Source organism: Symphalangus syndactylus, chromosome 3 (genome assembly GCF_028878055.3).
Source record: "Symphalangus syndactylus isolate Jambi chromosome 3, NHGRI_mSymSyn1-v2.1_pri, whole genome shotgun sequence".
Classification (NCBI taxonomy): domain Eukaryota; kingdom Metazoa; phylum Chordata; class Mammalia; order Primates; family Hylobatidae; genus Symphalangus; species Symphalangus syndactylus.
The window spans coordinates 12,857,518-12,881,814 of record NC_072425.2 but is presented as its reverse complement, the minus strand read 5'-3'; the positions used below and the strand labels follow the sequence as shown (position 1 = coordinate 12,881,814).

At 45.2% G+C, this 24,297-nt stretch overlaps 1 protein-coding gene across 2 annotated transcripts in view; it reads right to left on the bottom strand.

Moving 5' to 3' along the window:
• MED27 (mediator complex subunit 27) overlaps positions 1-24,297 on the bottom strand; it is a 231,849-nt gene that overhangs the window by 29,300 nt on the left and 178,252 nt on the right. The window contains exon 5 of one of the 2 annotated variants that reach the window (XM_055270618.2): positions 4,687-4,794. The exons of the other annotated variant lie outside the window; for it this stretch is intronic. Within the exon in view, the coding sequence (XP_055126593.1) occupies positions 4,687-4,794 (108 nt within the window). The remainder of the gene's footprint in view (positions 1-4,686; positions 4,795-24,297) is intronic. 2 annotated transcript variants of the gene reach the window in all.

Below are 24,297 nucleotides of genomic sequence, written 5' to 3'. Positions count from 1 at the left end.
GCACACACACAGCCAACTTTGAAGTGGGAAGAATGCGGGGATCAGAAATTACCCTGGAGACGGCTCTGGCTGTCTTTGAAGGTTTCCTTTGATACCACCATTTCTTTTCCTCACTTATGCTCGGAGGCTAAAAGCTGCCTTTTTTATTGATATGGGGTAATTAATGAAGCCATAGCATTAACATAACCTAAATCCCCTAAAAAGATAAATTCAAACGAGACACATATTTTTTTCAGTTAAGTCTGACTGGTATAAAATCAGGACAATGGCCAGGTATTCATCTTCAGTCCTGCCTTTTGACATGCTGAGTCATGGCTCTTGCTACTCCCTGATTACAATGAATAAGTGGTTGGTAAGTCCGAAAAGCATTTTTATTTTATTAGAGGAATCAGGCTGTTGGTCCTTGGTATCAAAAATATGCATTGCAGGTAAAGAGACAGGATGCTAGGGTCGTGGTGGTGGTTGTTATAGCGAAGTGCAAAGTGATAGCCTTGCTGGGCTGGATTCTGATGGGGAAAAAACCTGCAAGGTCTGGAAATTAGGGGTGGTGCTGGGCCACTACAGCAGCAATAAGGATAATGAAACTTTCGAATGTGCTGGTTGGTTTGGGCTTGGAGGACACAGACAACTGCACAGGCAGAAGTTAAGCCCATAGGAAGCTTCCTGAGCCACACCCTGGGCCTCTGTGGCTGTGCTCCAGGAGACTGCAGCAAAACACCCCCCTGCAGCCACCTAGGCACCAACTCAGCAAACGCAGGGCTGCATCCCGGGAGCAGCGACGTCTCCAGCAACAACGTGCTCTTGTAGAACACATGTCAGGCCCCAAGGGCTCCTTCCAGACGCCACATTTCATTTGGGATGTGCCAGACAATTCAACATATTAATTGCACTAATGCCTAGATAGTATATAAATAAAGTACACACACACAGAGTACTCAAAATAGAGCACTAATAATGTCTGCATGGTTTATTTTTATCATTTGTGAAGTGCTCTGAAAAAAAGGGGCTAATCAAATTGGCTAGGATTAGATTCTGGGCGGAGCAGTCATTTGAGAGCTTCTCTGCCAAATGTGGTCAGTGTATCCTTAAAATAACAAAGGGGCCTGGTTCTCTCAGTCTTGCAATTTCCACTTTTAGGGTCCCTGCTTACTGCTTACAGTTGTAAAGGGGGATGCAAGCCTTCCTGTCCCACCACATTTCTGATGTCAACCAAGGTCCCAAAGGCACAGCCATTTTCCTTCGGAGGAAGAGAGAAGCCAGGCTAATCTCTCATCAGGAGGGCCCGAGGTCTCCCTTTACTCGTGTGTCTCCTTTATCCTTTGACTTATTTATGACTTCAATTCCTGCCGCTCCTTTTAGTCCCCATTTCTCATTTTTGATTCTCCACTTTCCATTCCAGAGTAAGCATTTTCATATCCCAAGTAGGCTTTTTCATCATCTCCTCCCAGACAGGATTGGACTCCTACCGTGCTCCTGGCACAGAAGTGCACCCTAGAGACAGAGAGTCACACGATGGAGCCTGTGCCCTTGAGGAGCTCCTGGTAGATGCAGGATTGAGATCCAGCCCTGTGTGGCTGTGGGCAACTTTACCATTCTAGGTCTCAGTTTCTCCATGTGTAAAACGAGTCTAAGAGCAGCGCCTATGTCATGATGCTGTGAGGAGGATTCGACAGCCACCGTGGGCAAAGTTCGCTTTGTGCAGTGCCTACCTGACCAATGTATGTTAGTATTGCTAGTATTTTTATTAATTGCAAGATGGACATGTAAATAATCATGATGCACTAATACTAGTACTAGTAAAAGACTGTTCTGAATTCTATGGGTGGGTGGATAATGATGATTACTCTGTGCTGTGAGGAGAGGCAAACCCAAGTCGGCCATCTCTAGGGCCCATGCTCATAAGCAAAGAGGCTCTTGGGAAAATGGAGACAGGACGGGAAGGAAGATGGCATTCAGCCAGTGTAAAAGGAAGAGTAAAACTTTGTCAGGCGGACTAGGAGGGATCCCAGGGCAAAAGGCACAGAACGTGCAAATACCTGAAAGAGTCTGGCATGTTGTGGGAGCTACAGGGAACACGAGGCTGGAGATAAGATGAGGTGTGTGTAGAGGATGCCAGATGAGGTCAGAAAGGAAGGCAGGGGCTGTGCCATGAGGCATTTAGACGCCTTGCAGAGGAGTCTGGATTTTATTCTACAAGCCAGAGTTTTCAGAATTATGTTCTACAAAATGGCAATGTCACAATATGCTCTAAGAATAAAGGAAGAAAAAAAGAATTTGGTGGCCAAATAAGTTAGGAAAATATTGCATACTCTCTACTCCCTGTAAGATATTCGTAAGGCACATCAGCAAACTGGTTTCCACAGTAAAGAAACCCACTGAACTTTCTCTAACCCAGAGTTTCTCAAACTTGTTTGACCATGCACTGCTTTCTGCCTAACATCTATTAATATCCTACTTTCCTACTTTGGGGAGGGCTGCTTTGGGCAAGGGGGAGATGGCAAAAAGAAAGAGAATCATCCGCTCGCATGTGTATTTTAGGAAGACAGCTCTGGAAGCCAAGTGAAGGACAGACTGTGAGGGAAGCAAGACTGGAGACTAGAAGTGAGGCGGTGCGTGCATTCTTCAGTGCAGAGATAATGAGAGCCGGAGAGGAGCGAGAGGGGTGGAGAGGGATGGGGGGCCCAGTTTGAGAGTTACTTAAGAGGGAGAACTGCCAGTAATCACTGACAGCCTAGACCAGCGGGATGAAGGGTAGAAAGGTTTAACCAATTAGGTGGTGGTACTGTTAACCAAGATAAGGAAAAGAGGAGGGAAACTGAGTGTAGGGAGAGAGATGATGAGTTTTGTTTTGGACAGGCTAAACTTGAGGAACATGGGAAGTCTGATCTAGAAACAAATCATGAGTGATCCTTGTGTGGGTGACATGGATGAGAATGGCCAAAGAGAATGTGCAGAGGGAGAAGAAAACTCTGGGAAACTGGGAAGTCAAGGGGGAAGACAAGAAAGAAGGAAGTAACTGGAGCAGCTGAGGAGGGGTGTTCAGAGGCGTTTTGGAGGCATCATACCTATGAGACTCTATACTCCAAGACCGTTATTTTAAGTTAGAATAAAAATAACACTAGTTATCATTTACTGAGTATTGACTAGATGGCAAAGTGCCAAGTGCTTTATGTGTATTACTTCGGACACTTTCAGTAAGGGCCAATTAAATAGAATGTTAAAGGTATCATGCAAAGTAGGTAAATTTCCACTCTTTCTTACGATCTCAATTCAGAGCATGCTTCATTTGCACCCTAAGTTTGGTAACCCTAGTAGCACGGTCCTGATTATGACTCACCTTTCTACATATTTGTTCTTCATCTCTCCAATTCGTTTGTAAGTCCTTGGCAAGCAAGGGCTATGTTCTGTATCAGGAGTGACTATGAAGTTGTCAACTTTGAAAAAACCCAACAAGAATGGCATCTCAAAATGCCACTGCCCATGGTCTCTGCGAGGGTATACACTACCCTCGGTGCTGCTTCTGCTGCTGACCGACAGTGTGGAACCTTCTGGAGCAGCTGTCAGAGTTTACAAATCAGATACACAGACCACACCTGACTGATTACTCATTTTACATGCGTGCTCCAAAGACATTTGGTTTTTCCAAAAAGAAAAAGGAAATCTCCCCTCAATGAATGATTTAGTATCAACGAGGAAATTTACGAAAACTGGGCACAGTCCTTGGAGCAGGAGGAGCATCCCACGTAGACACTTGTGTGGAATGTGGAAATGCTGGGTTACTTGTTCAAAACACACATCTCATTATATCACGGGCTATGCTTCTTATGTAACGCCCTGCTATGTGCTAAGCCACAGTTACCACCTTTTTTTAAAGAACATTCTATTCTCATTATAATGTGGCTGTTGGGTGGTGAGTGCTAGTATTCATACTAACAAACTTTTACATTTTAATGAGAGTCACGAGGAAGGAAAGGCTCCCGATGGGGTGGGGAGACCAGGCTCCATGCTGAGAGTGGCCTGGGAGAGTGTGGGGCATCTCAGGCACAGTGTTCATTACACTCTGGTGCAAACACAAATGAAGGCTGTCGGCTCCCATCAGCATCCTCTGACGCTCTCTGTGGAGCCATATGGAGACTGTACAGTCAAAAGGAATTAGGGATTCACAAGGGTGAACTTTCCATGAAACAAGTCACCCGTGGAAATAACACGTCTTCTTTCAACAGCAGTATTCAATATATGCTGCTGTGCACAGCAACTTCCTAAGGGCAACTTGTTAGTTTTGTGGCAAAAGAGTGTCATCGGGTTGTGCCAAATGAATGGGAATTTTCCTCGTGGTTCTAGGAAAAGCAAAATGCTGAACCTTGGGCTATTGAGGAGCTGCTTGACTTGGGGAAAAAAATCCATTTCCTCAGAAGACACATTTAATGAGGCAACTGGGGTCTAAGGTGATAAATCAGAAATTCAACTAAGGGCATCAGGCTTAGAGGAAAAAGCAGAAGCTTGATGAAGAATGCAAGCAGAGGGAATGAAATGTTTTTTCAGTGTTCATCCTCACACTGACAAATCTATGTTTGCTGGTCATTTCCGCTATGATTGCTAGTTTTTAATGCCATTCATCTGGGATTCGACTACGTTTGTTCTGGGATACAGAAAATCAAGGAACACACAAGACTCCAGAATGCTTACCTTGCCATCTTCTGTGTAGACATTCTCGTTATATCCCTTTACTATTGTTCGATCAATGAACAGGCTCCGCATGACGACGATCACTTTCAACACCTTTCCCAAGGTCACCTGCCAAAACACATGTAAGCTGACACTTGAACATGCAAATCACACAAAGTTGGGCAGGAGTGTGAGAAGAAATGACCACCTGGCCAATCCAGTGAGACTGGATTCATGGTGCTGGCCCTGTGGATCCTCCAGCGCTGGAAAATGAACTCTCAATAACAGCAAGTTCTTTCTGTAATCACTGAAAAATGTTTTGGGCCTCAACTCGTCTAACTTCCCTAAATTTATTTATATTTTTGGCTTACAAACTCTGAGGATAAGTTTCATATGTTTACTATCTGCTGGAAAAAGTAAAATCCTTCCCTTTCCCATTTTAAGATTTTCTTTTTCAAAGGCGAGGATTCTGCAATTCTGGCAATTATAGGATTTAGTGAGCGTGTTGTTTCATACTATGTCATGGCCCTGTGTATACCTATGCAATATGTACAGAGTACAATATACAGAGCAAAGGCAAGTCCCAAGTGCCTCTTGGTTGAACTATCTATTTATAGTAACTGGTAAAAGTGGAAAAGCAATACCAAATAAAGTCAGGAGGTAAAAGGAAAGTAGCTGAATTTTATCTCCAAAAAAGAAACATGATCCTGGAAATACATTTAAGTGCTTTTACTCTCAGAACCTAAGCACATATTATACATTTTTAAAAAAAATCCTAAAAAAAGTGCAGTTTCATGTATGCCAGGAAAAAAGGAACCTGCTGTGCTTGCTGGAATAGGCTCAGCACCAAGAATAGAAACAGCACCTTCCTTTCTTTAGGGACACTATTGTGTGGATATGGCTGTTTCCCCCCACCAAAACTCAGGTTGAAATTTTATCCCCAGTGTGGTGTTGGGAGGTGGGGCCTAGTGGGGGGTGTTTGGGTCAAGGAGGCGGATCCCTCAGAAATGGCTGGGTTTCTTCTCGAGGTACTGTGTCCCTGCTCTGGCGAGACTGGATCAGCTCCCTCGAGAGTGGGTTGTTATAAAGCCAGGACACTCCTTGGGTTTTGTCCTTCACACGTGTCTGCCTCCCCTTAGACCTTCCACCATGTTGTGATGTTTGTGATGCAGTGCAACACAAAAGCCCTCGCCAGACGGTGAAGCAGATACGGGCATCATGCTTCTTATACTTCCCAACCAGCAGAACTGTGAGCTTAATCTCTTTTCTTATAAATTACCCAGCTCCAGCTATTTGGTTATAGCAACAATAAACAATATACGGATGAAGATGAGGGGCTCATGTAACTCTTCTAAGACTTTGCTAAAGCTTTTCATTTCATATATGAGTCCCTGGACGCAGACCCCAGCCCGGGACCCACCCGCCCATAGTCCGAGTTGCTCTGATGAGGCTTTGATGTCACAGAATTTGCTGAAAGAAAGCCCTGCTGAGCTGCCTAAAAGTAAGAGCCTTAGCCCCAAATGGCAATCCTGATCCTTCAACTCCAACCTGCCATCAGTTTCTGGGGATGCCACCTCCAATCACCCCTTCCTTATGTCCCCATTCCTTGCAGTTTTCCAACTGATCATCCTCAACAACAACCTTCCTCTTTCCTTGATTAGTCCTGGGTATCAGTGAACACCTCCAACATTTGATTCCTTCAATAATTTCAAGCGTTAGGTTGATAGCTCTATTTCTGTATATTTTAAATAGTACTGAATACAAACATGGTAAGAAAAAACATTTATTTACATTTAAGGGAATGCTAATAAAGCCATTCTATTTCTATATAACACTTTTAAATATTGTCACACCATGTAATGTTCAGTGGGTCTCTTTATTTTTTGTTGTCCTATGTCCAGTCAATGGGTCATTTTTTTGTGTAACTGAAAATCCCTATCTAAGGATGCCAATAAACCATGGAGGTAGAGTGAGTAACTCTGTCTTTAGTCAAAATGGAGCCTACTGGAAGAAAGGCAGGGAGGGAGAGCAACTGAGTTATAGTTTTGTTTTGTTTTTTTTTTTTTTTTTGAGACGAAGTCTTGCTCTTTCAGCCAGGCTGGAGTGCAGTGGTGTGATCTCGGCTCACTGCAACGTCCATCTCCCAGGTTCAAGCGATTCTCCTGCCTCAGCCTCCCAAGTAGCTGGGACTATAGGCGCACACAACCACATCTGGCTAATTTTTTTGTACTTTTAGTAGAGACGGGGTTTCACCATGTTGGCCAGGCTGGTCTCAAATTCCTGACCTCAAGTGATCCATCTGCCTTGGCCTCCCAAAGTGCTGGGATTACAGGCGTGAGCCACCACGCCTGGCCAAGTTATAGTTTTGTAGTTACAGGCACTGAAATTGATACCTTCTCATTAGGCTAAAGTGAATGTAGGTCCAACACATTCTCCACAGCTCTCCTCTGGAAGGGCCACTGTTTGCAACTGCACATTTTAACTTTCTTTGTTAATAAGCCTAGGTGACTAAGCAATTGTTTCCTGAAACACCAAAACCTGGCTGACATTAATTAAATGATAAATTGCCTTTGTAATTTAAGTTTCTTAAGATGGATTTTAGAAACACACACTAATAACGCCAGAAATTTTATATTCAAATTTTTTCTATTAAAAGTTAATTTTGGTATTTTAAAGTTAACTAATACTTTAAAAAGTTAAAAATATAAATGTTTATTATGGAAAAATCTAAAATTAGAGAACAAAGGAAGAAGACAGTTGTTCCTGGTCTTGTGATGGAAAGATAATCACCATTAACATTTTGGGGTACTTCCTTTCAATCATTTTATTATCAAAGGCTTATGGTTTTTGAATTTCTAACATCGTTATAATGAAACTATATATGTATATTTTCTCTCTTTTTTCTTTTTCTGAAACAGAGTCTCACTCTGTTGCCCAGGCCGGAGTGCAGTGGCGCCATCTTGGCTCACTGTGACCTCTGCCTCCCGGGTTCAAGTGATTCTCCTGCCTCAGCCTCCTGAGTAGCTGGGATTACAGGCGTGCGCCACCATGCCCAGCTAATTTTTGTATTTTTAGTAGAGACGGGGTTTCACCATGTTGACCAGGCTGGTCTTGAACTCCTGACCTCATGATCTACCCTTCTTGGCCTCCCAAAGTGTTGGGATTACAGGCGCAAGCCACCATGCCCAGCCATGTATATTTTCAAATCAAATTTTTCCTTAAAGCTATGACAAGTATTGTTCCATAGTGCTATATAGTCTTCAAAATCAGTGTTGCATTGCTGCACGACATTCTATTGAGAGGATATCCTATAATTTCTTTAACCATTCTCCTATTAGTGGACATTCGGGTTACTTCCAAGTTTCCCCTAATATAAGTATGGCCGCAGTGTATACTTTCGTTCACGAAGTTTTCACCACATTTGGAATTATTTCCCTAGATTTGCAAAGTCATAATTACTGTGGCAAACAATATAAATATTTTAAGGCTTTTGATATAATCTGCCAAACTGCTAACCACAAGGGTTATGCCAACCAGAAAGGTATGAACACACCTATTTCATTCTGTTCTTGTCAGTGTTGGGCACTACTAAATCAGATCAAAACAACGTAAAATCCAACAAACCCTTTCCCTGCCCAAAGTGCCAACTTAATTGATTTTTAAAAACTTATTATGGAAGATTTAAAAACATATACACGAGTAAATGAAATAGTACAAAGAACCCCACGAACCCATCCCAACATCAACAATGACCAACTCTTGGCCAATCTTGTCACCTCCACCTCCACCTCCTTTTCCCTACCTATGTTACTCTTCTGAAACAAATAACAGCCATGGTATCACTTCATCTGTAAATATTTCAGTACATATTTCTCAAAGGGCTCCAAAAGCACAAAAGCAGAACCATGACACCCACATCTAATACAATAATAACGTTCCAATATTATCAAGCATGTTCAGATTTCCAACAGTCTCATAAATGCCACTTTATTACAAGTCTGCTCATATCAGGATCCAAATATGGTCCACACAATGTGACTGGTTGACATGTCTCATAAGTCTTTCCCAAACTAAAGAGATCCCCCTCCCAACCCCATGCCCCCATTTTATCTGCTAAGAAACTGGGTTATCTCCTACAGAGTTTTCCACAGTCTGGATTTTGCTGGTGGCATCCCGGTGGTATACTTTAACATGCTGCTCCTTCCTCTGTATTGCCTGCAAATTGATAATTAGATGAGATGCAGGTTTGATTTTTTTTTTTTTTTTTTTTTGGCAAGATGACTTCCAAGGCTGTAGTAGTTTATGGATAGTCAGTATGAAAGTCTTGCACTGGCTGACTTTTGGGATCTTTTGAATCCATAAAGCTCTATGAAGTCTGTCAATTCTTATTTATTTATTTATTATTTTTGAGATGGAGTCCCGTTCTGTCACCCAGGCTGGAGTGCAGTGGCGTGATCTCGGCTCACTGCAACCTCTGCCTCCTGGGTTCAATCGATTCTCCTGCCTCAGCCCCCTGTCACCACACCCGGCTAATTTTTGTATTTTTTTTTTAGTAGAGATAGGGTTTCGCCATGTTGACCAGGCTGGTCTTGAACTCCTGACCTCAGGTGACCCACCCGCCTCAGCCTCCCAAAGTGCTGGGATTACAGGTGTGAGCCACCGCGCCCAGCCAATTCTTATTTTTTATAGAGCCAAAAAAGATCCTGGTGCTCATCTAAGTTGAATAGGCATAGAATTATGGCTTTATGCATTTTTTTTTTTTTTTTTTTTGAGATAGTCTCGCTCTGTCTCCCATGTTGGAGTGCAGTGGCACGATCTTGGCTAGCGCAACCTCCCCTTCAAGGTTCAAGCAATTCTCCTTCCTCAGCTTCTCTAGTTGCTGGGATTACAGGCGTGTGCCACCACACCCGGCTAATTTTCATATTTTTAGTAGAGATGGGGTTTCACTATGTTGGCCAGGCTGGTTTTGAACTCCTGACCTCATATGATCCTCCCACCTTGGCCTCCCAAAGTGCTGGGATTACAGGCATGAGCCACTGTGCCCGGCCTGGATTTTTAACATGGTCATAATATCCCCAGTTTTGAAGCCTAACATTTTGAGGCTTTAGAATCAGGTCTCGGCTCTGCTGTTGGAAAGCCTGGCCTAGCTACCTACCTTCTCTGAACATCTAAATGGAGATAATGGTACTCCCATCTCAGAATGACTGTGAGGAGTCAGTGAGACAATGCACAGGTGAAGGGGATGGCACAGGACCTGGCACAGGGAGTGCTCAGTGGCAATGCTATTGTTACTTGGCTCAAACCCCTGTTTGGACTTTATGGAGGTGAAATGGTTTGAAGCCAGTTAACATCAAAGCTGGAACCAGAACTGCCGCTGTAGCCAGGTCAGTGAACTGGCTGACCTGGCCCATATGTTAATTTTCCCTCCTGCTGTCACAACTGGGGCTACAGGAAGCTGAGAGGGGGTAACAGTTGTGCTGGACCTGAAGGATGAATAAGACTGTGGGGTCTGCTGAGTGACCACCGAGTAGAAAGTGCCTGCAAGCCTGCGGTTCAGGCAGCCAGACCTCCTGGTGATGGCCATTTGGTGTGCAAATCAACTGCTCCTACTCTCCAGCACTGGGCTTCAGGCCCTCATTCTCCACTTGCAGGCAGTGTGACCCAGGGCAACTCTGACAACCTCTGGTGCCTGTTTACTCAGCTGTGAAATGTGGTGGGACCTTTTGAGGAAATTGAAGGAGGCGATCCATGTAAAACTTGGGCCTAGGGGTGCAGTGCACAGCAAAGCTCAATGGCTGTTAGCGTCCTTTCTCTTCGGAGTGTGGTGCGGCAGGAAGGGTAATGTAACAGGAGCCCTCCTGGCTCTGCCATCGAGATGGAGCCTGGTGTGTGCTCTCTAGCAGTCCTTCCAGCCCTCACATCACTCTACAATGATTCTGATTCTCATGTGCCTGGCATGTGCCAGTTTCTAACGTATCTGCATGCACCAGGTTGTAGTGACCTTGAACTTTTTGATAGACTGATAAGGCAATGCAGCACATAGAGGCCAATGGGCATCTTTCCACAAACTAGCCAACGCTGGTCACAGTCAGAAGCAAAACGCCCACTGATGGGGGCTACAGGTTGGCTCTTGGCAACTGCTATAGGATACCACTAATAAAAGCTAATGCCATCTGGTAATGAAGCGAGCTTGCTGTTGCCAAGGTAACACTTTTCTATACCAAGCAGCACATTTCCAAAGAGCTCGCTCACTACTCATGGTAGAGAGTCAGGGGAGGCACTATGTTTCCTGTGCAGGCATCAAGGTGCACTTGAAGAGGAAGTCCAGCCTGCCTCCCATCTGGCCATTGCCTCTCAGAAGTGTATTTAGAAAAGCTGCCCCTGCCTAGCCCCCGCATTAGGTCAGCTGCACTCTGGGCAGCGGGGGCTGAAATCGGTGGTCTTCTCTATCTGCTTTTCCAGCAATCGCCTGCCAAGCTGTACTCCACGAAGAGAATTTCTAGTCCACTGTGGCAAGGCAAGTCACAAGACAGGAAAGGAAAAGTGGGAGGAAAGTAGAAAAAGTATTTAGTTCAGCTCTGCCAACTGATGTCTAACAAAAACCTAACAAATCTGGTGGTTGAAATGTTATCTCTACTGCCTGACCATGTGAGCTGAGAAGGTGAGAGGAGCTGGTCACTTAAAATGTTCTTCCCCTAGAACTCGTGTAGGGGGAAAAGTGCTTTGAAGCTGAGTGGTATCTGAGTCTAGGGTCAGGGGAGGTGAGCTGGCCACAAGCTTACCTGCACGAGGAGCCTGGGGCCAGAGAGCATCCCCAACCTGGCAGAAAGCATCTGTGTGGGAGGTGAAGGGGGAGAGTTCAGGGGTTTGTCAGTTAGACAAATGGTGGCATGTCTAAGCCCTGCTTTGGGGGAGGGGAGTGTGTTATTAAAAAAAAAAATTAAAAAGAAGCCAATTATTTACGTAAAACCATCCATGAATGTTATTTTCTGTATACAAAATAAAAGTCTGATATGTAGGTGCCCTTAAGGGGTCTGTTGTAATTTAAATGATGTTTTTCCAAGTATAGCAGAAAGAAAGAGAGAGGAAGAGGGAGAGGGAGAGAGGGAGGGAAAGAAAAAGAGGGTAAGAGAGAAGGAGGGAGGGAGAGAGGAAAGAGATACAGAGGAGGAGAGGGGAGACACAAGGAGAGAGGGGAAGAGAGAGAAAGGGGGAGAGAGAGAGGCGAGAGAGACAGAGGAAGAGATGGGGAGAGAGAATGGGGGGGGAGCAGGGGAGACAAGGAGGAAGGGTGGAAAGGAGGGGCAGGCGGGCCCACCTAAAGGAGATTTAGGAAGTGTTTTCCTTCATAGAATACTGAGAACTTTTCTCTTTGTACTAATTCCAAAGAAAGAACAGGCTAAGGTGAGTGAGTACAGTGAGCAATGTCTTGTTGAAGAAATGTCTGTACTGTGTGCAACACTGGGCAAGGACACTGATTCACAGACTCATACAACTGCAGGGCTGAAAAGGATATAAACAATCATTTTCTCTAACTCTCTCATGTCTAAAGAAGTAAACTGAGGCCTAGGGAGGTTAAGAAGTATCAAATATGGCTCCTACCTTAAAGAAGGTGACAAAATTGACATATGCCTGGAGTCACTGGAGGGCACCTAAAGTGCTCTGCCACCTGGAGCTCACAATGTGCTCGAGGAACGGAGGGAGGAGGGCACTGCCTCACTGAGCTGCCTGGCACAACCAGAAAATGCCTGGTTCAGCACCTGCCCAATTCACTGCACATTTTGAAAGGGTGGAGCTGGCTATATAGATGAGCAGTTCCCAAATGGGGTTCCAAATGGGAATCTCCTCCAAGAGGTGTTTTTAGATATGGTCTGTAAAAGCTGATCAGTGCCCCTACACTTTTCCTAGGGGGTCTTTCCTCCATATCATGCAGATTTACCCCTTTCCTCTGGAACAAGGGCAGGTGCATGCACACAGGGCAGGCAACTTTCTCCTCTGTCTGCCTAACAACCCGGGATTCAGCCCAGGCAGTTGTCTTATTCCCATTCTTAATAGAAGGAAGCTGAAGTTTTGAAAGATTTGAGGCCAAGGTCACTGGTTTTCTGTGAAGGGCCAGAAGCTGCCTCTTGCTGTTTCCCTACCTCATGCCTGGCCCATGACCCCACATCCGTGTCTATAAATCACAAGCAATGGTGACCAAAGAGCCTTGAGTCATGGACTCCTCCAGCCACCCAGCAATCCTCCTCCAGGGCTCTGTTCAAGGGCTCAAAGCCTTGCCAATCCAGACTCCTGGCTTCCCTCACAAATGACTTCATACACACACCACTGACCCCATCTCTAAGACGCTAATAAACTACTTGCTTCCTCTAATTGCAGCATTTTTTAAAAAGTTAGCACTCTGAATTCTGCACAGCTGCTAGGTATGTGTAGCCCTGACAGACTCGTGCTGGGCGGAGTTGTCCTCTTAACAGCAGGCTCGAGAGCTGCGGCAGCAAGGGGGATGAGGGAAACCGGCTATTGCTTCTTTCTAGGAAAACTGTAAAATTGGATACAGCCAAAAGCAAACAGAGACAGACCAACTCTGAAAGGCTGAAACGCTGGCAGAGCTGGGGCCAAGAAGATAAACTGTCATGCCAGGGAAGAGGGGGCCACCAGGACTCTATCGAGCAGGACAGTAACTGAATTATGAAGAGAAAACGGAGCGAAGTGACTTGGAAACCAAGAGGCCAGACCGAGGGACTGTCAAAGCTAAAACCGATGTTCTTCTATGCTGAAGGTCACTCATTTTGCTCTGCAAAACCCAACCAGTTGTGCCTCCGATGATAAAACACAATGTAATATAATGTGATATAGGAAAGGAGAAATGGCCCTGGGGGTGACTCCCATGTCCGGACTAGACTCCAGATACAAAGTTGTTATGGCCCTAAGAGGTGAATTATATTTTTCCTTTGACAAGGACCCAGGAAAAATGAGGCAGACAAACTGAATTTAGGGTCTGTTTGCCAACAAGTCAGAAACCAACGTGCCAGCAAGATGGGAGCTACAGTTCTGGACTCTGAGAGGAAAAAAGACCTGCATTTGTGTCTTGGTTCTGCTCCTTCCTGGCTGTGTGACCTTGAGCAAGTCACTTACCCTCTTTAGGCCCCAGTTTTCTTGCCTGTCAACCCTGGAAGGAATGACACCGTGCATGTGAAGTGCTCAGCACCACATCTGAACCATGGCACGGCTGCGTCAGTGGTAGCCACGGGGTGTATTAGTCCATTTTCACAGTGCTGATAAAGACATATCCGACATTGGGCAACATACAAAAGAAAGAGGTTTATTGGACTTACAGATCCACATGGCTAGAGAGGCCTCACAATCATGGCGGAAGGCAAGGAGGCGCAAGTCACATCTTATGTGGATGGCAGCAGGCAAAGAGAGAGCTTGTGCAGAGAACTCCCATTTTTAAAGCCATCAGATCTTGTGAGATCCACTCATTATCATGAGAATGGTACGGGAAAGACCCGCCCCCGTGATTCAATCATCTTCCACCAGGTCCCCCCCACAACATGTGGGAATTATGGGAGCTACAAGATGAGATTTGGGTGGGGACACAGAGCCAAACCGTATCACAGGTATTACCCCATTAGTCCCCTCGGCACAGGGAAAGGCAGAGTGGGATAACCAGGGGTTTGGAGCCTGAGACCCAGGTTCAGATACTACCTCTACCACATACAGAGCAGAGTGGCCCTGAGAAAGGCAGCCCACAGGCACCTTGGCTTTCTTACTTCCAACATGGAACCCTCTCTAAGGACTGTACAGCTGATGCTACTGAGCGTCCGTGAGAGCTACGGTTGGACACTGCACTCAGTAGGCACTCCCTGCATGGTGGCAAATATTATCACTGTTGTCATTATTATTTTTTTTGAGACAGTGTCTCACTCTGTTGCCCAGGTTGGAGTGCAGTAGCATGATCTCAGCTCACTGCAACCTCCACCTCCCAGGCTCAAGTGATCCTCCTGCCTCAGCCTCCCAAATAGTTGGGACTATAGGCATGCACCACCACACACAGCTTTTTTTTTTTTTTTTTTTTTTTTTTTTTTGAGACGGAGTCTTGCTCCGTCACCTAGGCTGGAGTGCAGTGGCATGATCTTGGCTCACTGCAACCTCTGCCTCCCGGGTTCAAGTGATTCTCCTGCCTCAGCCTCCTGAGTAGCTGGGATTACAGACACGTGCCACCATGCCTGGCTAATTTTTGTATTTTTAGTAGAGATGGGGGTTTCACCATGTTGGTCAGGCTGGTCTCGAACTCCTGACCTCGTGATCCACTTGTCTTGGCCTCCCAGAGTGCTAGGATTACAGGCATGAACCACTGCACCCAGCCCAGCTAATTTTTTTGTATTTTTTTTAGAGACGGGGTTTCGCCATGTTGCCCAGGCTGGTCTTGGACTCCTGGACTCAAAGAATCCATCTGCCTCAGCCTTCCAAAGTGCTGGGATTACAGGTGTGAGCCACTGCGGCCAGTCTGTTATCATTATTTTAAAAAATTACTAAACACCCTGCCTAATAAGACGTGTTTTATTTTTATATTTTTATTATTTTTTTAGAGACAGGGTCTTGCTCCGTTACCCAGGCTGGAGTACAGTGATATGATCATAGCTCACTGCAGCCTGGAACTTCTGGACTAATTTTTCTTTTTTCTTTTCTTTTCTTTTTTTTTTTAAATAGAGATGGTGGGTGGCGGCGGGGGGGGGGGTCTCACTATATTGCCCAGGCTGGCCTTGAACTCCCGGCCTCAAGCAGTCCTCCTTCCTTGACCGCCCAAAGTGCTGGGATTACAGGTGTGAGTCATTGTACCTGGCTAACAAGGTTTTTTTTATGAGGTAGTTTATTCCACTCATGAGTGAACTGGGGTCATTTGCTAAAGAGCCATCAATGTTAACAAGTTGGGCAGCACTTCCGATTTTCCTTAGCTCTTCTATATTCTCCTCTCTTCTAAATTCAGAAGTATCCTGGTTGGAGGGGAATTTCAACACAGTGGACTAATCCATTTACCAAGTGTTATAAAAGATTTTCATGCCTGGGAAGGGTTATGAAAGTTTTCCGTCTCATATTGTAAATATAAATTTCTTCACAATTTTTCTATCTCATCTCGTCTCCCTTTCAATAATAACAACACAAGTTCACATAAAATGTAAAGAAACAAAGACAGAATAGAGAATCGTGCTTCCCAATCTTGGTTTCATGCTACCTCTGGGCTTCCCTTGCAGTCTTGGGAAAAATCCCCCAAACTATCAAAATTAGCTCATTTAATTTATAAAACATATATTCAAATATATAAAATATAGCCCTTCCAGGGAAAGTGAATACAGAATTAATGCCAATGCCTGTATAAAAATAGGGCCTCCAATCCAAAAAGATTCTATGTGAATCATGTGGGATACAGGTTACCTGACAAAATGGGAAGCTACCGTTTTCTTGAACATACTGAAAATGTCAAGGTGCTCCTAACAGATGTGAAGAGGAATCCTCGACAGTACACGTCCTTTATCTGTATGTGACACTGAACATGACAGTAATGAAGCCCGCCTCACGTTGTGTTCCTGTCTCACTGAAACTACCTGCCATCCAAGGAAGCTGCTGTTTTCTGTGCTGGGTGGAACCAGCTGGTCCAGGGGTAGGCACCCTACACAGTGGCCTGGTAGAGAAGGCTCTGCCTCATACTGCTTAGGCCAACAAAACTGCCTCCTTCCAGGACCAGGCACAGTGGCTCATGCCTGTAATCCCAGCACTTTGGGAGGCCGGGGTGGGAGAATTTCTTGAGCCTGGGAGGTTGGGGCTACAGTGAACTGTGATCAAGCCATTGCTCTCTAGCTTGGGTGACAGAGCAAGATCTTGTCAAAAAAAAAAGAAAAAAGAAAAAGAAAAAGAAAAGAAAAAACCAACCTACCTCCTTCCAGAATTTGGACTGCAGAACATGGAGAAGAACCTAGAGCTGCCTTGGACTGCAAATTGTTTGCCCTTCCAGTTCCTTCTTCCTCCCATCTACCCAACAAATATCTGTTAAATACATATTATGTGCAGGCACATTAGGCACCCAGAGTGAGAAATGAAATAGACATTCACAGAGCTAACAGTCTAATGAAGGAGACAGGCAACGAAGAAGCGTATAAATACAGAAATAGAAATTACAAAGAGTTATGAAGGAAATGAACAAAACGGGGATAGCTTAAAGACAGATTATTCAGGTAATATCTACACGTGAAAAAATGACATTTAGAACAGATCACTCAATTATTCACTTGCTCATTCATTTACTCAAATATTTATTAAGTACCCACCACGTGCCAAGTGTTGTTCTAAGGACTGGAGACTGAGCAGGGAATACAACAACGTGTGCTCTCAGGCTTGTACGTTCTTGGATGGGGGAGGGGGTTGTGGGCAGATAATAAACAAATAATATTTGGTCCGTATGGGGCTGTGAAGACAATAAAGCTGGACAAGGCGGTTGGTTCAAGTGTGGTTGAAACCTACTGGGTAAGACAAGGTCATCCATGTCCAGTGCCGGAGCAGAGCGGCACAGGCCGACAGGGCAGCACCTGCAAAGGCCTGGCATCCTAGGAACAGAAAGGAGGTCGGACAGGTGGGCAAGAGTGTGGCTGGCCACCAGGGGCCTTTGAGGCTCTGATGAGGAGCTGAGTTTTGTCTGGGTGAAATAGAAAGCTACTGTAGGGCTTTCAGCAGAGGAGTGGCATGTCTGATGTGTGCTTTTAATGGAACACCTTCCTGGCTGCTTTGTGGAGGCATCAAGAGAAGAAATGGAAAGACCAGGAGAGGGAATGATGGTGTTACTGAAAAGGGGTCCTGATCCAGACCCCAAGAGAGGGTTCTTGGATCTTGCGCAAGAAAGAATTTGAGGTAAATCCATGAAGTGACAGCAAATTTATTAGGAAAGTAAAGGAAAAAAAGAATGGCTACTCCATAGACAGGCTGCTCAACTGATTATACTTAGTTTCTTCTTGATTAGATGCTAAACAAGGAGTGGATTATTCATGAGTTTTCCAGGAAAGAGGTGGGCATTTCCCAGAACTAAGGGTTCCACTCCTTTTTAGTCTATATAGGTTAACTTCCTGACATTGCCAGGGCATTTGTAAACTGTCATGGTGCTGGTGGGAGTGTCTTTTCAAATGCTAATACATTATAATTAGCATATAATGAGTAGGGAGGATGACCAATGGTCACTTTTGCTGCCATCTTGGTTTTGGTGGGTTTTGGCTGGCTTCTTTACCACAACCTGTTTTATCAGCAAGGTGTTTGTGACCTGTATCTTGTGCTGACCTCCTATCTCACCCTGTGACTAAGAATGCCTAACGTCCTGGGAATGCAGCCCAGAAGGTCTCAGCCTCATTTTACCCAGCCCCTATTCAAAATGGAGTTGCTCTGGTTCAAATGCCTCTGACAACGGCAGCTTCAGCTAGGGTGGTGGCAGTAGAGAAGTGAGAAGCCAATCGATTTAGGAATTGATAGGATTTGCTGATGGAGTGGATATGAGGAGTGAGAAAAAAGGGGAAACTAAGTAAGGAAGCCTGCAGGCTTCTGGTTTGAGCACCAGGTAATGATTTTGCTATTTATTGAGAAGAAGAAGGGAAAAAATCTGGAGGGGAAATATCACTTCCTTTTCACCAAGTTTAGGATACTTTTGAAATATGTAAGTGAAGAGTGTAAATGCGCAGGCCAGGCACAGTGAGGGCTGAGCTAGAGATAGTTCAATTTTATGAACAATAATAACAGGCCCTCTTTTTCAAGGTAATCTGAGTGAATCTCAGATAAGCTGATGCTCATCCTAAACCCACTCCTGTGAGCAGCATTAGCTTGGACTCTGAGGGGCTCAAGGGGGCTCTTCCCCAAAAGTGGTGGGCCCCTGGACTTAAACAGGACTGTCCTCTTGATGAGGCAGATTCAAGTCCAGGTGAAGGTGGTCCCCACACAGACTCGCCGCTTGCATTAGAAGGGTACCACAGTGCCCTCTGTGGCAAACTTGGCCCTGTTAAATCTCCACTTCTTCTGCTGATACCCTGTTAGGCAGCACTGGCTTTTTAATATTTTGCCTGTAGGATATATGCCAACTTGACCTTGATGTAGAAAATTTTAATACAAATCAATATGTGGACAAGGTCACTTTAAAAATCCAATTAATATGAATGGAAAAATATGTCCCACAGTTCTGTGAGCTGAAAGTGGAACAGTTGCAAGTTAGCAACAACAAGAGAGGCAACCATACAACGTTTGGGTTCTTGTGTGTCTGAGAATGCAGCTCTCTGTGTCCTTAGATACATGAGGTAGTTAGAATACTGAAAACTTTTTAATTTTACTTTTGTTTAGGGTAGCTTAAAATTAAACTGTAGTTTGTTTGAAGAAAAACATAAGATATACTGAAAACTGTGAATTCCTATAACCTAATTTTAAATAAATTAAACTCTGGACTTCAACTCACCCAGGAATCCCTAGAGAAATCTAAGGCTTTTATAAGATTTGAATAGTAGCAGTTTGCATTTATGTAGAATGCATTTACAAAACTGTTTGCAATGATCACCATGATATAAGGGGAAACCGAGGCACTGGTATTTAAGAGTCTTGTTTATTCCTACAAGCATTATTCAACCAGGGCTCTAGACACTTCCTGTCAGGCCTCTGAGCCCAAGCCAAGCCATTGCATCCCCTGTGACTTGCACGCATACATCCAGATGGCCTGAAGTAACTGATGATCCACAAAAGTAGTAAAAATAGCCTTAACTGATGACATTCCACCATTGTGATTTGTTTCTGCCCCACCCTAACTGATCAATGTACTTTGTAATCTCCTCCACCCTTAAGAAGGTTCTTTGTAATTCTCCCTACCCCTGAGAATGTACTTTGCGAGATCCACCCCCTGCCCCCAAAACATTGCTCTTAACTTCACCGCCTATCCCAAAACCTATAAGAACTAATGATAATCCATCTCCCTTCGCTGACTCTCTTTTCAGACTCAGCCCGCCTGCACCCAGGTGAAATAAACAGCCATCTTGCTCACACAAATCCTGTTTGGTGGTCTCTTCACACGGACGCGAATGAAATTTGGTGCTGTGACTCGGATAGGGGGACCTCCCTTGGGAGATCAATCCCCTGTCCTGCTGCTCTTTGCTCCGTGAGAAAGATCCACCTACGACCTCAGGTCCTCAGACCAACCAGCCCAAGAAACATCTCACCAATTTCAAATCCGGTAAGCTGCCTCTTTTTACTCTCTTCTCCAACTTCCCTCACTATCCCTCAACCTCTTTCTCCTTTCAATCTTGGCGCCACACTTCAATCTCTCCCTTCTCTTAATTTCAATTCCTTTCATTTTCTGGTAGAGACAAAGGAGACACGTTTTATCCGTGGACCCAAAACTCTGGCACCGGTCATGGACTGGGAAGGCAGCCTTCCCTTGGTGTTTAATCATTGCAGGGACACCTCTCTGATTATTCACCCACGTTTCAAAGGTGTCAGACCACGCAGGGATGCCTGCCTTGGTCCTTCACCCTTAGCAGCAAGTCCTGCTTTTCTAGGGGAGGGGCAAGTACCCCAACCCCTTCTCTCCATGTCTCTACCCCTTCTCTGCTTTCTTGGGGCAGGGGCAAGTACCCCTCAACCCCTTCTCCTTCACCCTTAGCGGCAAGTCCTGCTTTCCTGGGGCAGGGGCAAGTACCCCTCAACCCCTTCTCCTTCACCCTTAGTGGCAAGACCCACTTTTCTTGGGGGCAAGAACCCCCAATCCCTTATTTCCGCACCCCGACTTATCTCTGTGCCCCAATCCCTTATTTCCACACCCCAACCCCTTTCCCGCTTTTCTGGAGGGTAAGAACCCCCGAACCCCTTCCCTCTGTGTCTCTACGCTCTCTTCTCTCTGGGTTTGCCTCCTTCACTATGGGCAACCTTCCACCCTCCATTCCGCCTTCTTCTCCCTTAGCCTGTATTCTTAAGAACTTAAAACCTCTTCAACTCTCACCTGACCTAAAATCTAAGCGTCTTATTTTCTTCTGCAATGCTGCTTGACCCCAATACAAACTCGACAGTAGTTCCAAATAGCTGGAAAACAGCACTTTGAATTTTTCCATCCTACAAGATCTAAATAATTCTTGTCGTAAAATGGGCAAATGGTCTGAGGTGCCTGATGTCCAGGCATTCTTTTACACATCAGTCCCTTCCTAGTCTCTATGCCCAGTGCAACTCGTCCCAAATCTTCCTTCTTTCCCTCCCACCTGTCCCCTCAGTCCCAACCCCAAGCGTCGCTGAGTCTTTCTAATCTTCCTTTTCTACAGATCCATCTGACCTCTCCCCTCCTTGCCAGGCCGAGCTAGGTCCCAATTCTTCCTCAGCCTCCACTCTTCCACTTTTATCGCCTCCCCTCCTCACACCTGGTCCGGCTTACAGTTTCATTCCGTGACTAGCCCTCCCCCACCTGCCCAGCAATTTACTCTTAAAAAGGTGGCTGGAGCCAAAGGCATAGTCAAGGTTAATACACCTTTTTCTTTATCCCAAATCAGATAGCGTTTAAGCTCTTTTTCATCAAATATAAAAATCCAGCCCAGTTCATGACTCGTTTGGCAGCAACCCTGAGACACTTTACAGCCCTAGAACCTAAAAGGTCAAAAGGCCGTCTTATTCTCAAAATACATTTTATTACCCAATCTGCTCCCGACATTAAATAAAACTCCAAAAATTAAATTCCGGCCCTCAAACCCCACAACAGGATTTAATTAACCTCGCCTTCAAGGTGTACAATAATAGAAAAAAGTTGCAATTCCTTGCCCCACTGTGAGACAAACCCTAGCCACATCTCCGGCACACAAGAACTTCCAAACGCCTGAACCGCAGCGGCCAGGTGTTCCTCCACAACCTCCTCCCCCAGGAGCTTGCTACAAGTGCCAGAAATCTGACCACCAGGCCAAGGAATGCCTGCAGCCCAGGATTCCTCCTAAGCCGTGTCCCATCTGTGCGGGACCCCACTGGAAATCGGACTGTTCAACTCACCTGGAAGCCACTCCCAGAGCCCCTGGAACTCTGGCCCAAGGCTCTCTGACTGACTCCTTCTTGGCTTAGTGGCTGAAGACTGACGCTGCCCGATCACCTCGGAAGCCCCGTAGACCATCACGATGCCGAGCTTCAGGTAACCCTCACAGTGGAGGGTAAGTCCGTCCCCTTCTTAATCAATATGGAGGCTACCCACTCCACATTACCTTCTTTTCAAGGGCCTGTTTCCCTTGCCTCCATAACTGTTGTGGGTATTGACGGCCAGGCTTCTAAACCTCTTAAAACTCCCCAACTCTGGTGCCAACTTGGACAATACTCTTTTAAGCACTCCTTTTAGTTATCCCCACCTGCCCCGTTCCCTCATTAGGCCGAGACACTTTAAATTATCTGCTTCCCTGACTATTCCTGGATTATAGCTACACCTCATTGCTGCCCTTCTTCCCAATCCAAAGCCTCCTTTGCATCCTCCTCTTGTATTCCCCCACCTTAACCCACAAGTATAAGATACCTCTACTCCCTCCTTGGCGACTGATCATGCACCCCTTACCATCTCATTAAAACCTAATCACCCTTACCGCGTTCAATGCCAATATCCCATCCCACAACATGCTTTGAAAGGATTAAAGCCTGCTATCACTCGCCTGCTACAGCATGGCCTTTTAAAGCTTATAAACTCTCCTTACAATTCCCCCATTTTACCTGTCCTAAAACCAGACAAGACACACTTCTGCTCCTTCAGCATTTATTCTCCAAAGGATATCGGGTATCCCCCTCCAAAGCTCAAATTTCTTCCCCATCCGTTACCTACCTCAGCATAATTCTTCATAAAAACACACATGCTCTCCCTGATGATCATGTTCGATTAATCTCCCAAACCTCAATCCCTTACAAAACAACAACTCCTTTCCTTCCTAGGGCATGGTTAGTAAGGTCAGAATTCTTACACAAGAGCCAGGACCGCACCCTGTAGCCTTTCTGTCCAAACAACTTGACCTTACTGTTTTAGCCTAGCCCTTATGTCTGCATGCAGCGGCTGCCGCTGCTTTAATACTTTTAGAGGCCCTAAAAATCACAAACTATGCTCAATTCACTCTCTACATTTCTCATAACTTCCAAAATCTATTTTATTCCTCATACCTGACGCAGATACTTTCTGCTCCCTGGCTCCTTCAGCTGTACTCACTCTTTGTTAAGTCCCACAATTACCATTGTTCCTGGCCCGGACTTCAATCCGGCCTCCCACATTATTCCTGCTACCACACCTGACCCCCATGACTGTATCTCTCTGATCCACCTGACGTTCACCCCATTTCCCCATATTTCCTTCTTTCCTGTTCCTCACCCTGATCACGCTTGATTTATTGATGGCAGTTCCACCAGGCCTAATCGCCACACACCAGCAAAGGCAGGCTACGCTATAGTACAAGCCACTAGCCTGCCTCTTAAAACCTCTCATTTCCTTTCCATCATGGAAATCTATCCTCAAGGAAATAACTTCTCAGTGTTCCATCTGCTATTCTACTACTCCTCAGGGATTATTCAGGCCCCCTCCCTTCCCTACACATCAAGCTTGAAGATTTGCCCCCCCCCCAGGACTGGCAAATTAGTTTTACTCAACATGCCCCGAGTCAGATGACTAAAATACCTCTTAGTCTAAGACACTTTCTCTAGATAGGTAGAGTCCTTTCCTACAGGGTCTGAGAAGGCCACCGCAGTCATTTCTTCCCTTCTCTCAGACATAATTCCTCAGTTTAGCCTTCCCACCTCTATACAGTCTGATAACAGACCAGCCTTTATTAGTCAAATCAGCCAAGCAGTTTTTCAGGCTCTTAGTATTCAGTGAAACCTTTATATCCCTTATGGTCCTCCGTCTTCAAGAAAAGTAGAACAGACTAAAGGCCTTTTAAAAACACACCTCACCAAGGTCAGCCACCAGCTTAAAAAGGACTGGACAATACTTTTACCACTTTCCCTTCTCAGAAGTCAGACCTGTCCTCAGAATGCTATAAGGTACAGCCTATTTAAGCTCCTGTATAGACACTCCTTTTTATTAGGCCCCAGTCTCATTCCAGACACCAGACCAACTTAGACTGTGCCCCCAAAAAACTTGTCATCCCTACTATCTTCTGTCTAGTCATACTCCTATTCACCGTTCTCAACTACTCATACATGCCCTCCTCTTGTTTACACTGCCGGTTTACACTGTTTCTCCAAGCCATCACAACTGATATCTCCTGGTGCTATCCCCAAACTGCCACTCTAAACTCTTGAAGTAAATAAATAGTCTTTGCTGGAAGGACTATGCTGAATCTCCTTAGGCACTCTAATCAGATGTCCTAGGTCCTCCCAATTCTTAGACCTTTTAGACCTTTTATACCTGTTTTTCTCCTTCTCTTATTCCATTTAGTTTCTCAATTCATCCAAAACCATATCCATCATCAATCATTTTATACAACAAATGTTTCTTCTAACATCCCCACAATATCACCCCTTACCACAAGACCTCCCTTCAGCTTAATCTCTCCCACTCTAGGTTCCCACGTCACCCCTAATCCTGCTTGAAGCAGCCCTGAGAAACATCGCCCATTCTCTCTCCATACC